The 15226-nt window shown below is 35.9% G+C and overlaps 1 protein-coding gene across 1 annotated transcript in view; it reads left to right on the top strand.

The window, feature by feature from the left end:
• LUZP2 (leucine zipper protein 2) overlaps positions 1–15226 on the top strand; it is a 171783-nt gene that overhangs the window by 74147 nt on the left and 82410 nt on the right. The window contains exons 2-4 of the mRNA XM_021280041.2: positions 4594–4711; positions 6130–6200; positions 8267–8348. Coding sequence (XP_021135716.2) covers positions 4594–4711; positions 6130–6200; positions 8267–8348 — 271 coding nt within the window. The remainder of the gene's footprint in view (positions 1–4593; positions 4712–6129; positions 6201–8266; positions 8349–15226) is intronic.

Here is a 15226-nt window from a genome sequence, read left to right as displayed (position 1 = left end):
AACTATTAGAGCAGAAAAGTTTGTTAAAAAGAGTGGCTTAAAGAGCAATAACTGACAACAGATTTGCTGAAAGACACATCTGTCTAAGTTTGTCTTAAACTACCGACCGTGTTTCAATTTTCTCCTTTGTTTTAAGTGGTTTTTTATTTATTTTTTTTCTTTTTCTTTCAGTCAGGGACATTTATGTACTGTCAATAATCGAAATCTTTATAAAAGTTTTATTTCAAAGACACACTTTGCAAACCTACTGTTAAAACAAAATAAATTTTGCTTTGTCCTGACATAGTACTTTTTATTTAGTGAGAAATAATCTCAGGCCTTATTTTGAAGCCTAAAAGCTTAACTTTAATATTTCAGAAAACAACAGTCAAGAGGCAGAGTGATCTCTGGGGTGTTAAGTCTTTCGGGTTACTAGGCATTTGTCTCTATCGCATACTGAAAATTAGAATCTGCTGAAATGTTTACTATAATCTATTAAATCATGTCAGTAAGAATAATAGAAGAGTCAAAACAGCTGACTAAGCTTAAAACTATAAGTGAACATCATTCCCTGAAAACAAATGATACAGAATTTATACTGACACTACATCAATAGGCTGATGGTAAAAGCAGAACAACTTGCAATTAAAGTACTACAGATGACCTTAACAGGCAGTATATTGCTAAATTGTTCTGTTTGATAGTGAACATTTGTAAAAGCACATGCATGTACTAAAATGGTAAATACTAATTTTAATCCTAGGTGGAAATGATGATAATGACACTTTACTTTGCAGGATGGTGTAACTGACATAATGTAATATTCAGAGAACAGATTTAATCTGTGTATCATTACATAGTGGAGTTTTCTAGGAGTGTGTTTAACTTATTGTGGCCACATATAATTATACTGCAACATGAATAGAGAACCCTGACACTTTTTGGGGATCAGACTGGTGTCCAAGTTCAGCAGAAGCAAATTGTCCTGTCTGCAAGAATCTGCTCTCTCTCCACACCCACATAATTTGTCATTGAGTTTATAATTTCACTGTTTTCCTACTGAAGTTTCTTCTTTTACTTTCTCACACACAGTAATGGATGATGCCGTCCTTCCTAAAGAACAGTGTTTCATTCAGGTTCTTAGATATAGATTAGGTGTTCTTTCAATTGAAATCTCAGAATTCAGAGGAATTATGCTGATTAAGTCTTATTGATATCAGGTCCAATTACTGTACCTCTTGCATTTTTTTCTTAATTAGACAAATAATCTTGTTAGTTAATCAAATTCAGAGGAGTTTGCTGATATTCATCAGGACAAAATTCTGTATTTATGATTATATATTTTGTAATTTATGTGTTTTCAAATATGAACGAAATGTTACTATGCCATGGTGGAAATATATTTATATTAAAAAAACAAAACACTATGCTTTTCATATAATAGCGCAGCTGCGGAGTATGGGTGTGCTGATGTGGAAAAGTGACTTCTTCTAGGATGGCCTGCCTATCCATACCTACAATTCTATTGCATATATGTGTGTATGTGTGTGCTTATCAAATACGTGGTTATTTAGAATTCAATAGGGGAAGAATAAGAAAACCAATTGACGATGGATCTTTGCTTAAGCCCAATCCAGAGAATTTTGTTGATATTAAGTATAAAAGTGAAGGTATATTCAGTTTTGTGGAAGAATATAGGAATTATTAAGTAATCTGATTAATGATTAGACCACTGTATTTACCGATTTACCTTTTTTTTTTTTTTTTTCCTCTTGAATTGCACTTTGTTGGTCTAAAAGACACAAGTTTGCAATGTAGAAATTGAGATCTCAAAGACAGATGGGCTGATCCAAGGATTTGTTGGCTATCACACAGGTGCAGAGTTGGATTTTACTGTCTTCAAAACATGGGCACCGTTCTTGGACACAATGCTAAGAGTCAAAGCTTGATACCAGAGATAATATTGTCCAGAATTAAAAACCTTTGAGGACCTAATAGCTAATAAATCTGATAGCTATATCTTATATCTTCAGTCTTCTTTCATTTTTTAAAATACTCTTCCAACAGTTCTGAGGGTTTAGTTTGTTTAGTGACTCTCTGTGGTAAATTTGTTGTTGGCTTTTGGTCTCCTCCCTGCCCAGTGTGTTACAAAATATAATACAAAAGAAAATATAATTGCATGCACAGTTTGTATTGAATTAAGTTTAAAAATTCGGTAAATGCCCTGGTTTATGCAAACTGATAGATATCAACATTTATAAGGCAGAGTGAAGCCAGTGCCAAGTGAATGCCCATGGGGCAGAGTAACTGACTGATTAGGACAAGTGGCCTTTAAATGCTCCAGCTAAACTGGAATTAGGGGCGGTGGTGGTAAAGTGATCGTTAAGACAGTGTTACCGCTAGCAGGTAATCGTTTTTAAATGCAGTTTAACTTTAAACAAAACCACGACATTTCAATGGCAAAAGAGACCATCAAGTCTAACACTCTCTTTGTGATGCTAAAAGAGAAATGGAAGCGATGACCTTTCTGAAACTACCTGATTACTTTAGCGGGAGGAAATTCCTCCTTGACCTCTGTTCACCAGCAAATTAAAATGGGACTATTCTCTGAAGCTTGTCAGGCTGATTACACATAATGCTGTCAGTACCGCCGAGGTGAGCCAGCTCTTTTACAGTGATGTATATATACCTTGATTAAAATCACGCATAGCCGCATAAAAAACTATAGGTGTTTCTGTATTATACTTGATGTATGAGATTTTCTTTACATTGCATGTAACAAGCAAAATGCTAATATTCATGAAGTATTCTAGCACTGGCCAGATTTAATTCATGCAAGTTCCTTCATTTAATTTGATAGAAAAATTTGAACCAAAACCTCAGTCAAAATAATGCCAAATTCTTGAAGGTTTTTAATCTTAGCATATGGATTTTCCTGGAAACCCATGATGAGTTTGCCTCTATAACCTCTATTTGAGCTATATTTTGGTAGCACTAGTTATCTGCATCAAGGCTAACCAGATTATGTGTGAGTGCTGTGCAGTTACGAGTAGGTACAATAGCTGAGTCCTGGCATTATCTCTTTACATTGACTTTGCCCTATGTCTCCTACTGTCATTCTCAGTGGTACTTCTTGTTTCTCCACTAGATCTGCAGTTTTTCCTTTCCCTTGGTGGATGGACATAATCAAAATGGTCTGAAACCACAGTTTCTTGAAATAAAGTTCACTTACAAATTGAATGAAAAAGCAAAAGTTACAAAGACAATAAAATATTTTACTGACAGCTGAAGCTTTTTGTCTACCAGCTATGGAATTTATTAGAAAGATTATACTTTTTATTTTGCCGTGCTGGGAAAACTTAAGATTTTTTGCAAGCAGAAGTTGGAGAAGTTTTCGTGTTTCACTAGAGATGCAAACTGAAACACCTCTACGATTTTTATTTTGCAACATTCTGTATATGATTATTGCTGAAACTTCAATATAATGTTAAGATCCTTTGCCTAAAGTCTTCTGTTGATGAAAGAGGCATTTTATTCACTTTCATTTCTTCTACATATCCAAAGTATCATTTTATATAGAACGATTTTCTTTCATAAATCCATCATATTTTGTGAGCTGTCTGATATTAGATAGCATATTTAATTTGCTTTACTGAGTTTCTTTGCTAAAATGCGTATTCAAAATGCTTTAAAGGAGCATTAAGATTCCTGTTTAACTTCAGGGTCATGGATCAGTAGAACTGATGTGTTGCAGTGTTGGGGTTCTTTATTCTCCTTCTTAGAACCAGAGGTATAGCAAGATGGAAAAAAAATTAAAATAAACTTAAATTGTAGAAGGAATGGGTGTTTCAATTCACTGATGAGTCATACTCAAAATGACAACATTAAATTAAAAAGTATGCTGTTTTAGAATTAACTGAACAGTTTGCTTTTTGCTTGAACTGTGAGAGTTGGACCGTATTTCATTCAACCTAAAACAATCTGTGTTGGATTTATTTCATTGTGGATTTTACGGAAACTTTGAAACGTATAGTTACTTTCCAAGTACAAATTAACATTTTGAAAGGGATGGAATATTTTGACTTATCCACTAATTCATAATTAGGTTTGATTTCTGCCAGCATATTTATTAGCTCTAGTTTATATTGTAAGGAGGTTTAAGTGAGGGGGAAATGTGGAATGAAATAAATTTTATGAAGTTAAAATAGACCTGAATCATCCCTCAAATTACTGGGTGCCACAAAACTCCATACTTCTAAAGTTTTGCTTGGTATCTTGCATGGAATATCTTTGAAATAAGGAAAATCTCACACTATGTACCATCACTCATGTTAAATAAATCAAGTTTCCTTTTCATCACAGACAATACACCATTTGCTGTGGTTTAGTCTCATAATTTGTATACTCAGATGCAGAACATCCTTTTGACATATAAAACATCTATTTATCTACATTAGGAGAACAAAGTTATTATATAGGTGAACAGGGGACCTTCCCACACTCCAATTTGCAATCCATAAATAGTGTTGGAATTAATTAAATTTGGATTAAGTAAGACTGTTTTCTAATGCATTGAGTTTTGAGAGGATCTCATTCTCTTATTTTCTGTGTTAGACAGGGCTACGAAGAACTGGAAAGGCAGCTGAAAGAAGTCTTTAAGGAGAGGAGTAATATTCTTCGTCAACTGTCGAAGACTTCTAAAGAACTTGAGGGAATTAAAGTAAACCTCCAGGTTAGGCTATGTCTTGATATCTGTACAATTAATTACTTTGAATTTTTTTTTTTTTAATATATATATTCATATATATTTATTACAAAAATGTGATTTTTTTTTCAATATGTGGTTAATATTTTGTTGATCATGTAGTTAGCATAAACCTGATGTTTTAATGGAAAATGTAATCCTCATGAGTTAGGCCTTTTGCTCATAACGAAAATCTGAAAATAGAACGTAGTGGAAAAAACAAGGAAGGAAAGGAAAAAAAAATAAGCTGTCTTAGTGGAGTTACCACACATTTGTCATGGCAGCTACTGTAAATGGATTTCCTTTGCTGCTGCAGGTTGCATCTTTGCTGATGAGTTACAGATAACTGAGCTTAGTTTAGCTGCTCACTTGACCTGCCTGACATGCCATCTACACGGACTGACTGGATTTACTACAGGGCACTACTTTACAAGTTTAGCTGACAAATTGTGCTAGATGTGCCTACAGCTGGAGCTGAGACACCTGCATTTAACTTTTAGGTATTATGGGTAAGCTGAAAGGGCAATAGTCAATTAACTCTGGAATCAAATTAGCTCCTCAGAGCAAAAAGCAGATTAAAAATCCAGTGCTCTGGGTTGGAGAACCTGAAATCACTTAAGAGCACGTCTGTCTTTCGCAGATGGTCTGTTGGTCTGGTAAAAACATACAGACTCATTATCGCTTGAGATTTGTCTCTGTATGTCATGTTATTTTAACAGATGACATTTTCCTGACTTTGCGTATTTATTGTCATGTTGATGTAAGCTAGATGAGAAAAATATAAGATGTAGCATTCCTATGTCTATTCAAAGGAGAATTCTGGTATTGTGTCTCAAGAGTGTGCGATATATTTCATTATTATATTGTCTTATATTTCAGACTTCTCTAGTTCTAATTAATATGAACTGTGGCCTATTGAACCTTTCTCCGCTACTTTTTTAGCATTCTTTATTACTGTAGGTGTTTTCTTTTTAGGGAAATGTGCTTCTCCTTGCAACCAAGTTATTTGAGAATGACGTTTCTTATGCAGCACAGTTGAAAGCAGTACTGAACGAAAATATACTATCAGACGTATTAGACTCAACACTGCAGACATCCAGATATAGGCAAAGAGCTGTAGTATTGTCTTCTGTATATACACATTTATCTTTGTCATACAATCCTAATGTTTTTACTAATTTGTAAATCTACTTGTTTTATTTGATCACCTCTCATTTAATACTTGAAAAACAGCTATGTACAGTTAGTTACGGTAAAAGAAAAGTCAGGGTATTCCTCTGTTTCTCTCAAGTGGTAATATTTGTAATTCACCAGAAGTATTTTATGAACGAGGACCAAATTAATCATTTCACAGATGAATAACATTAAAGATCTCTTTGATAATAGATTTCTTCCTTTGCTATCAGTCTTTGAAAAATGATGAAGCATCAGCCAAAAGTGATGTGCAGAAACTTCTGGAAATGGGACAAAAGCAAAGGTAAGACCTCACTTCCTTCTCTTTCCATTTCCAGACTGAAAAAACCCCTTCAGTTCTTCAATACACAGCAAATAAGATACATAATAGAATACCTATAGAAGTTCTAAGTTTTACTTTGATAGGGAAGAACCAGATACTCGAGAGTCTTTCCGGTATTCCAGACAAATCTATTAGATGATGCAAGCAAGACTTCAGCTGATATCCGATTTAAATACTTATATTTTATATGGCTTGGGTGGAACTCAAGGTGTGCATCTCAGCGTCATAGCTGCGTGAATGTGTTTTTATAGTGGTTTGATTGTTGAGCAGCTTGTAGGAAATAAAAAGATTGATTAAAGGTATTAATGGACTGTAGTATATAGATCTTCTGAGAGTTTCAGCTATGGAGTGTACCACACCACAGCACTTCCCAGAGGTGGACCCTGGCTGGGTGCAGTATGCACTGTGCTGCTGAGCAGCCCTCACCCTCCTTCAGAAGAGAAAAGGCTTTTACAATACACTCTGAGAAAATGCCCTGGAGCTGCTGCAGGTACTTGGCAGCGGTTTACAGGCTGACTGGATTTTACTTCCAGAGAGGTGTATAAGCTGAGTGCAGGATGCAGGTGTTGAAAAAGTGCCAGGGAATCCCCCTCAAAGAATTTCCCTAAGTAAGGGTCGCAGCTTATTTGCTTGAAGCCTCAGGCTGTACTTCATCTGGAGCAAGCAAAGAACAGGAAACATACTGTTATGCTTAAATTTGTTGTGTTTGAACCCAAATTCTAAATAGATCCTGATATTAATCTTATGATCTACTTTCTTTTGACAAACGTGACCTGTCTGTGAGCACGACTTTGATTATTCTCTGCCATGATGCATGGCACAGTAAAGTTTAGAGTGCTGGAATCTTGGCTTGTGTAAGTAGGTGTAGTTCTATTGACTTTAAATTAGTTGTTTTTTTTTTTTTAATCTCTCTTGTGTGAATTCTTCAGTACTCCCCAAGTTGCAAGTAAAACGTGGTCACTTACTATGATGCCTCAAGTTTTGTTCCATGCACCATCAGCGCTTTGAAATGATCACATCTGTTTATCCGATAAGGGAAGCTGTATTGTGCTGATGGTGCCTTGGTTTCATGCTGCTCAATCGCTATTTCAATTAAATCTATTCTCTACTAGTGTTGCCAAAACTGATAAAAATAGTAGAGTTATAGGCTAACGAGCTAGATGATGTAGCAGCTCACAAGTTCTGTTCCCGTATAAACTAGATGGTTTCCATTCCAGTTGAATTTTCAATGAGCTAAATTATTATCTGTGTGTAAACCCAGTTCTAAGTTGGTCTTCTGAGAAGGTTTATCTGTGCAAGCAACAGGCTTGAAAAAGCTCTGCAGCTGTTCCGAAATATGTCACTGTTCTGCTTTGCCACAGCTCCAAAGTGTGTCTCATGCCGTGGGTAGAAAGAGGTGGCCCATGGAGGATCTCAGCCCCCTGCAATTCTCTCAACTGGAGAAATTCTCTGAGAGCATCAGTAGTGTGAAAGCTTATTTGATTCAAATAAAGCCCAATCCAAACAATCATGCTCTTGTTTTGTTTGTTTTTTCTTACCCAGTTGCATGCCAGAATCTTCTACTGATTTTTGTGTTGCTCATCTCCAGAAAGAGCCAGGAGAAGGTTAAATTTTATCGGAGCATCATTTATTTATTTATTTACTTACCTACCTATTTATTTTAAAATAGGTATAAACTGGTTCTTATTGCTAATAGTGTGACTCCATTTCGGTGCATTTTCAGTAGCCCACTTTACTTGCTTTTTTGGTGCCAATCCTTTTTGCTAGAAATTATACACTGGCAGATGTTTTGCACAGCAGGCTACTCAGTTGATGTAAAAGGTGGCCAGTTTCCATCGTAGATTATTTTTGTCTTGCGTTGGCACTATAGTTCACATGGGCATTATAATTTTACTGGCGAGACACATAGACACAGTACATCTGTCTGTTAATCTGAATAATTAAATGTGCCTTTTCTTGACTCTGAAGAACTATTTCTTAACGGACACTTGTGATGAAGTTTGTGTTCTGTGTTTTTAACAAACTAGGGAAGAAATGAAATCTCTCCAGGAGGCCTTTCAAAAGCAGCTTAATGAGGCAGCTGAGAAAGCAGAAAAACAGCAGGCGACTGTGAGTGATTCCCTGTCCCTCTTTCATTATTTTTGTTTGTTTCTTCTTTTTAATCTTTCTGCCTTGAGAATTTGTCATTATCTCAACTAACTTTGCATGTAAAAAGCTTGGATTTCAAGTCTGTGTACTCTATAAGCTTCGGAAGAAAGGACCTGAAAAAATTGTACATGTTCAAAAATGCTAAGATCCCCGTCTTTACCAATTTCTGTGGGATTTAGATGTGCGTGTCCACTTTTGGAGATTTGGGCCTGGAGACTTGGACCTAAGTCCTTTCCCTGATTAAATCATCTTTATGGGCCCTCACGTCTCATCTATACCAACGTGCATGGTCGTACATCCACTGAGTTTTTTGGAGCCACTGCTGATTTTCAGCAACAAAATAGAATCATAGAAGCATAGCGGAGTGTCTGATTTTGACCGTAGTAGATCTAATTATCACTATAGGAAGGCATTAAGTCCCATTAAGATTTCATGCTTTAATGAAATTCTGTTTCTGGATAAACTGTGCAATGGGTTGGATTTTTGTGTAGCACTGTGATGCTCTGAGGCATAAATAGCCATGTTTTGCTATTGCAGAAAAAAAAAGATGTAGAATCATATTTTCTTTTTAATTCTAAGGTGCAAAAAGGAAAATTTTCCTATGTTGATTAGTAGTATTCCCATAACACGAACATCACTGATCATAAAATGACTAGTCTCTAAGAGGTCCCTTCAAACTTCAAGTATTCTGTGATTCTAATGCTTGACTTGAAAACAAGCTGCTAGAAGGGCTTATAAATCTATTTTTACTTTAATACTGAATAACTACTGGTTTATTGAGTAATGTTTTACTGTATTTCAGGCAGTTGCTCAGTTGTCCGAAGGGTAAAGAGGCTGTTTTACCTATTCTTGTGTCTCTCACTACATATACTTACTGGATTTTTGTTACTTGTGATTTTGTCTAGAGAACAAAAAACCTCTTTTGTTCTTGAGGGGAGGAAAGAAACAAGCTGAATGCTGTGTTGAACTTGAAATGAATAACATGTTTTTGAAGTCTTTCTCAATAGCCAAGGCAGCATATATATCCAGAAAAAGATCTACAGTTGTTTTAAGATGGTTTTGCACTGAGGTGAGATATATAGTCTTGATAAAAGAAAAAATGAGAACGTAGTTATCTCTGCCAAGTACTCAGAACACGCTGGCCAAAGGTGGCAATTTTTCAGGTGCACGGAGACATTCCCACCAGCTTTATTGGCACAACAAATTCTAGTCCTACAAATTAAAGGTGGAAAACATATTTCTTATTTAATCTCTGTATTAGATTTTTATATTCAAGAGTAATTCAGCTGTGGACTAAATACATCGCAGATGTAGTGATTGGATTATTTGCTCCTTGTTGTTCCTTGAGTTATGATGCTATTTTAACTTGCACAGCACTGCTTTATTTAAACTCAGTCCAGAGCCTAGCACTGGGGAAGAGCACAATATTTGTTCTACACAAGTCAAACAAAGTCTACAGTTAACTATAAGCAAAAATATTACCTTGTGCAGAAACCAAGAAAAACCCTTTGGAGTTTATAACAGAACTTGGCTTGGAGTGGTGTCAGCTGCTTAGAGAAACTGAATTCTTGAGCTGCATCCTAAAACTTACTAATAATAGGATATTAAGTTTGCCACTGATTTTTAAGGAAAGCAGAACTATGTCCTTGGCTTGTGGCATTTATTTCTTTATACCTGAGGGTACAATGTACATAATGAAGCTCACAAGTACGGTGAGACTGAACGAATATTCAAAAAATCCTTCGGGATCCTCAGGTAAAAGCTGCAATAGAAATGGAAATAAATATTATTACTGTCACACAGGGTTACTTAACACTTGGTTTCTCCATGTGTTTCATGTTTTTCTGAAAACAATATGAATGCTATGAAAGAAAGTCTAGGTACTTTGAGGCAAGCCTAGCGAGGTGATGGGAGCTTAAATTTAATTCTAATTTAATGAATTGTGAGTCTTGTTTCTAATCCAATTTAAGCACATTTTATTCTGCAAGATTTGGTGAAGTAAATCTTGATTTTCATCAGAGTAAATAAGAATAGAATTACATTTCTGAAAGCCAAACGAATATAACACTGGAGCGGGGTTGGAAATACATATGTCTTTGCTGCACTTGCAAAGGAGGCACAGTGCAATGCTTACTGTATGTTAATTGGCTGGATATATTCAACAGGGAACACCTGCCTGAAGGTGTTTTTTATTAGGTAATGCAAAAGTATGAGTAAGAATTTATAAGAATTAAGTCAAATTACATGAAAAATAAAATGGGTTGTATTCAAGGACTCTGACCAAACCAAAAGAACAAAGGAAACACCACAGCAATTCATTACACTTTGCATGCACGTCTTGGGCAATGTACGGCAAGACTCTTCACCATCAGCTGCACAAATGATTCATCAGAAACAATGTTATGAACCTTATTGTGTATGCTTATCCATTTTTTGACCCTTGAGGAGAGAAGCCAAGAATGGTAGGCAGTTAAAACTTGTTGATCTGAGGATCTGCTCAAGTGTTGGTGGGTACAGTCTCTCCGAGAGCAGCCAGGGGAGCTGCTGCAGGTAATAACAGATTTCTGAGAGTAGAAACAGCAACTCAGGCTTGAGGAAACAAACACAAAAAAGATGTGAAGACATTCCTGTGCTTTACAGTACTAATCACACTGAGGACTGACCTGGGGGCCCTTAGCAGGAGTGAGCACTCCCTTTCTGGGCTCTTTGTCTTCTGCATCTGTAGCACTGACATAAAATCATTTTGGTTGGAAGAGACCCTCAAGATCATAGAGTCCACCAACATATGAAGAACAGCAGCAGTCCGCCTTGGGACAGGTCTTGTCTTGAAAATATATGGCAGACCTTGGATAAATTTATGCCTCTTGTTTCAGTTGCTCTATCTGGGTTACTAAAATCTGCAGAGGAATACTAGTTATTGTAAGGAAGGATTAAATTTTAGACTAGCTCTATGTTGCAAAGTTCAAGGTCAGATATAGGCTTCCAGAAAGCCTTAGGTTATGAGGGAGCTTCTCTACAAACCATCTCACACTAGAACTGTGGATTCTTTGTGTATCAGAAAGCATTTCTTAGTAGATGAAGCTTGCTAGGTAGGAGCGCCACACTGGGTTTAATTACACTACACGTATATAAAATGTGTAAGGTATAATTCCAAATAACCTGTTGTGCTCTTTAACAGTTGATATAGGTTGACAGAGCTTTTTGTTCTGCATTTAATATCAAATACCTAAGCAATTTATAGTAGGTTGTTATGTGGTGAAAAAAAATGTATAATAATGTCAAGCTAGGTCTCTAAATGTGAAGTGGAACCACTTCTTCCAGAAACAGAATTAGCGACTGTGGACTAATTTTCACTTTCATTAGCAAAAAGGCAGAGTGCAAATGTCACACATATCTTGGAAGTGTTTTTTTTTTTCTAGTGAATTTGAATAAATAGCGTAAATAGTGATTCTCTATCTCTGCATTAGGTTAACAGGCTCTTATAGCTTTTTGGAGAAGGGCTTTTCACTTGACTGTACTTGATGCTAACTGCTTGTATCTTAAGAAATAGTTATTTTTTGAGGAAGTAACCTTGAGGTTTAAAAGTTGTCTCCCAGTAACTGCAGTAAAAGTTTATAGAAAGAGCTGGATAGCTCTGGATGAGAGAGACAATAAAGAATTAAACAGAGAAATGCTCAAAGTAGTTTTACTCAGTAAGCTTAGTCTGCCTTTTACTTTCTGTTCTTGTTTGTGTTTTATATTGTGCTGATGATTTTTAAAAAGACATGGTGATAGAATTGTTTGACAAGACAATTATAGTAGTCTGTCAAAATAAAGGAGGAAATATGTCTCTGTAAATACCTTTTTCCCAGTTGCTCAGTGTTCATTATGAAAACTGAGAATTAAGAAACACATTATGTATGACTTGTAAAAATAAACAATATGGTTATTTTGAAATCAGTAGAGTTTTTCTTAGTAATAAAAGACTAATAGATATGGAGAGTCTATTCAGAGATATCCACCACCAAATAAGAATCTCAAAAAACATCACAAACTGATGCCTGCAATAGTTTGTTTTTTTTTTTTTTTTTAATGTTCATTTCACTTCAGAAATGTTTATTTTGTTTAGGACCTGCCATAAGGTCTGTTACCAAAGTCCTGAATGTGTCTTTGACAAAGATTGGTTTTATGAATTAAAATATAACTTACAACTTAGAAGTTGTATTCATCTAAGAAGTCCTAGTAGGTAGAAATATATTTAGCTTTGCTTTTAAGAGTATTTAACACTTTGTAGAACACTTTTTCCCAAAGAACAGAATATTTCCTATGTTTTAGGTAATAACCTAACCAGTTTTCCCTGGCTTTTGGGGTCAATTCCTATGCCATAACTTGAAAATGAGACCATGAAAATTACTACTGACAATGTTATGGTTTCCAGATATTGCCCAAATAGTTAGGTGTTAATGAGTATATTCCAATCCCATCTTAATTGCTCATGGCTTGGTCCAAGCAAGACACAAGAAGTCTGGAGGTAAGCAAATACACGTACAGCTGAGCTTTGACTGTGTGGTAATGATGTTAGATTGGGATTCTTCTGTCCTTCATCTGTAGTGAATAACTAACTATTGTCTGACTCTTAAAATTAGATCACTGCCATCTGCTAAGGCATTCTGTGTTTCAATGGGGGAAAATTTAATTTGAACATTTCAAGGTCACAAACTGCTGTGAGTAGAGGCCACTGGATGGAAGCTGTTGCCTTTAATAAACGTAATGAGCTCTGAAACACACAGAGCTCTGAGTACCTTGGATGTCTGTCTCCCTGAGACAGAAGCAGTGTCCTTGCTTAATATTGTAAAGTTCAGCCTTAGAACAATATATTTTCATTATGTATTTTCATAATTACAGCTAGATAGTAATTAAAGGCGGCCAACGTGTGGAAAGACATGAATGTCAAACAAGAACAAAGAGCGAGGAGAAAGGAGGAAGAGAAGTAGAAAGTTTCGTTGTTTCAATTTTTCAATTTCTCTGCCTTTTAATTTAGAGCTGGGCATACATATCCATTCTTGTTTATTATGCTAGCAGGATTTGGTGACTGAAAGTATAATTTTTACATCTCCTGGAAAATTATATTATGCCTTGTCCTTGAGACTGACTAAAAGCATCATGCAAAGGGTCTGATACACACTGATCTGCCTTAAAGCATGAAATTACAGACATAGATGCACATAAATGGATAGATGGGGTTATCTCTACATTAGCTCCAGTAGACAAGCCATATAAATTCCTCCTGTGTAGCTCTCTATGGACGTACTTTATGACTAAGTGGTTCTTCAGTTGTTAGAGATTTAGTGGAAGAGCTTTAAAAATGCTGTTACAATATGAAAGCAAAAAAATGAATGACTTCATTAATATTGATATTGCTTTAAAAAAAGAAAGAGATGAAAAAATATTTTAATTATTTAGATAAGTTAAAGCAGTAAGTCTGCACTATTTAATATGTCCATATCAGTGATATCAGATGCATGTATATGTAAAAGGTAATTAACAAAACTTACTGGTTTAGCTAACACAGGCTGCAGGTTAAAATAACAGAACTGTGGTGTCTTAAATATCTCTCCCCTAGAAGATCCCAGCTGATATTTACAAGCAATGTATAGAGAGCACACAGATAATAATTTTGATATCATATCTCTTAATTATTTCATATAGCTTTGGATTTGGACGTGAAGTGCTTTGAAGGAGTATAAATATTCTCTTGAGAGTTAGGACCAAAAAAGGGAATGCTCTTTAACAGAGATCATTGTATTATGTTTCTCAGTATTTAACGGTAGCTGGTAAATCTTTTGAGCAGCTGAACAACCAGAATTCACCATGTAAATAGTTATTTTACTTTCCCCCCCCATATAATGTTTTGATTGTGACCTTTATTTTTTTGTTGTGCAAAATCTTCATATGTATTGTACACTGTATGTGGGTGACATTTCAGTATTTGTTGACATGATTGTTAGCAAGTGTTTAATATATTCATCTTCCACTAAAACAACACCCTCAGTGATAACTGAATACACAGTTAGTATTTCCACAACTAAGCCACTTAGACTAAATTTTGGAAGAGTTTCCAAAAGATGTTCCATTTATACGTGTGTTGAGGGTTTAGATTGCGGGGTGACAATAAAACCCTGGCAGATAAATTGTTAACCTCCTCTCCCCCCCACTTCCCCCTTTTGCCCCTCCCTCTCTCCCCTTCCCACTCAGAACAGGTGATCGGGAGGAAAAGAAGGACAGAGAGAAGAGAGTTGGAAAAAATTGAAGGTGTTTTACTAATGCTACTAGTAAGAATACAGAAAATAATACAAAATATACAAAACCAATCTTGAAAGTCTCAGCAACTGCAGAGCCGGCACCCGAAGTCCTGGATTGGACTCTGCAGCCAACCGGAGCTGGATTCAGTCTGTCACTAGGCCTCAGTTTGCAGGGATGACTAGCAAGGTCCTCTCCTAATTTCGGCCATAAGCAGAAGGGACGAGATCCTCGTGATCTCGCACTTTTATATGAAGTATTCACGTGAATGGAATGTTATACACAGTTGGTCAGTTTCTTGGTCACTTGTTTCTTGTTGCCCCTCTTGTGAGATGTCCATAAGTTTGCATTCCATTGCTAGGTTTACCAAAACATGTGTCTGGTTCTCCAGGAAAATGCAGCTAATATGAAGCTTTAGCTGACAGGCAAATTCACTAAAAGAGAAACTTGTTTTTAACAAAACCAGGACAACGTGTCAGGTGGCACTGGTTTCATAGAACCTCTACCTACTTTTCTCTCTTAAGTGAAGGTAGCGTTCCATGGCTTCTCCTTTGATACAG

The sequence above is a fragment of the Columba livia genome, chromosome 5, assembly GCF_036013475.1.
Source record: "Columba livia isolate bColLiv1 breed racing homer chromosome 5, bColLiv1.pat.W.v2, whole genome shotgun sequence".
Lineage (NCBI taxonomy): Eukaryota > Metazoa > Chordata > Aves > Columbiformes > Columbidae > Columba > Columba livia.
The sequence above is the reverse complement of the archived record's forward strand: the minus strand, read 5'-3'. Positions and strand labels throughout refer to the sequence as shown.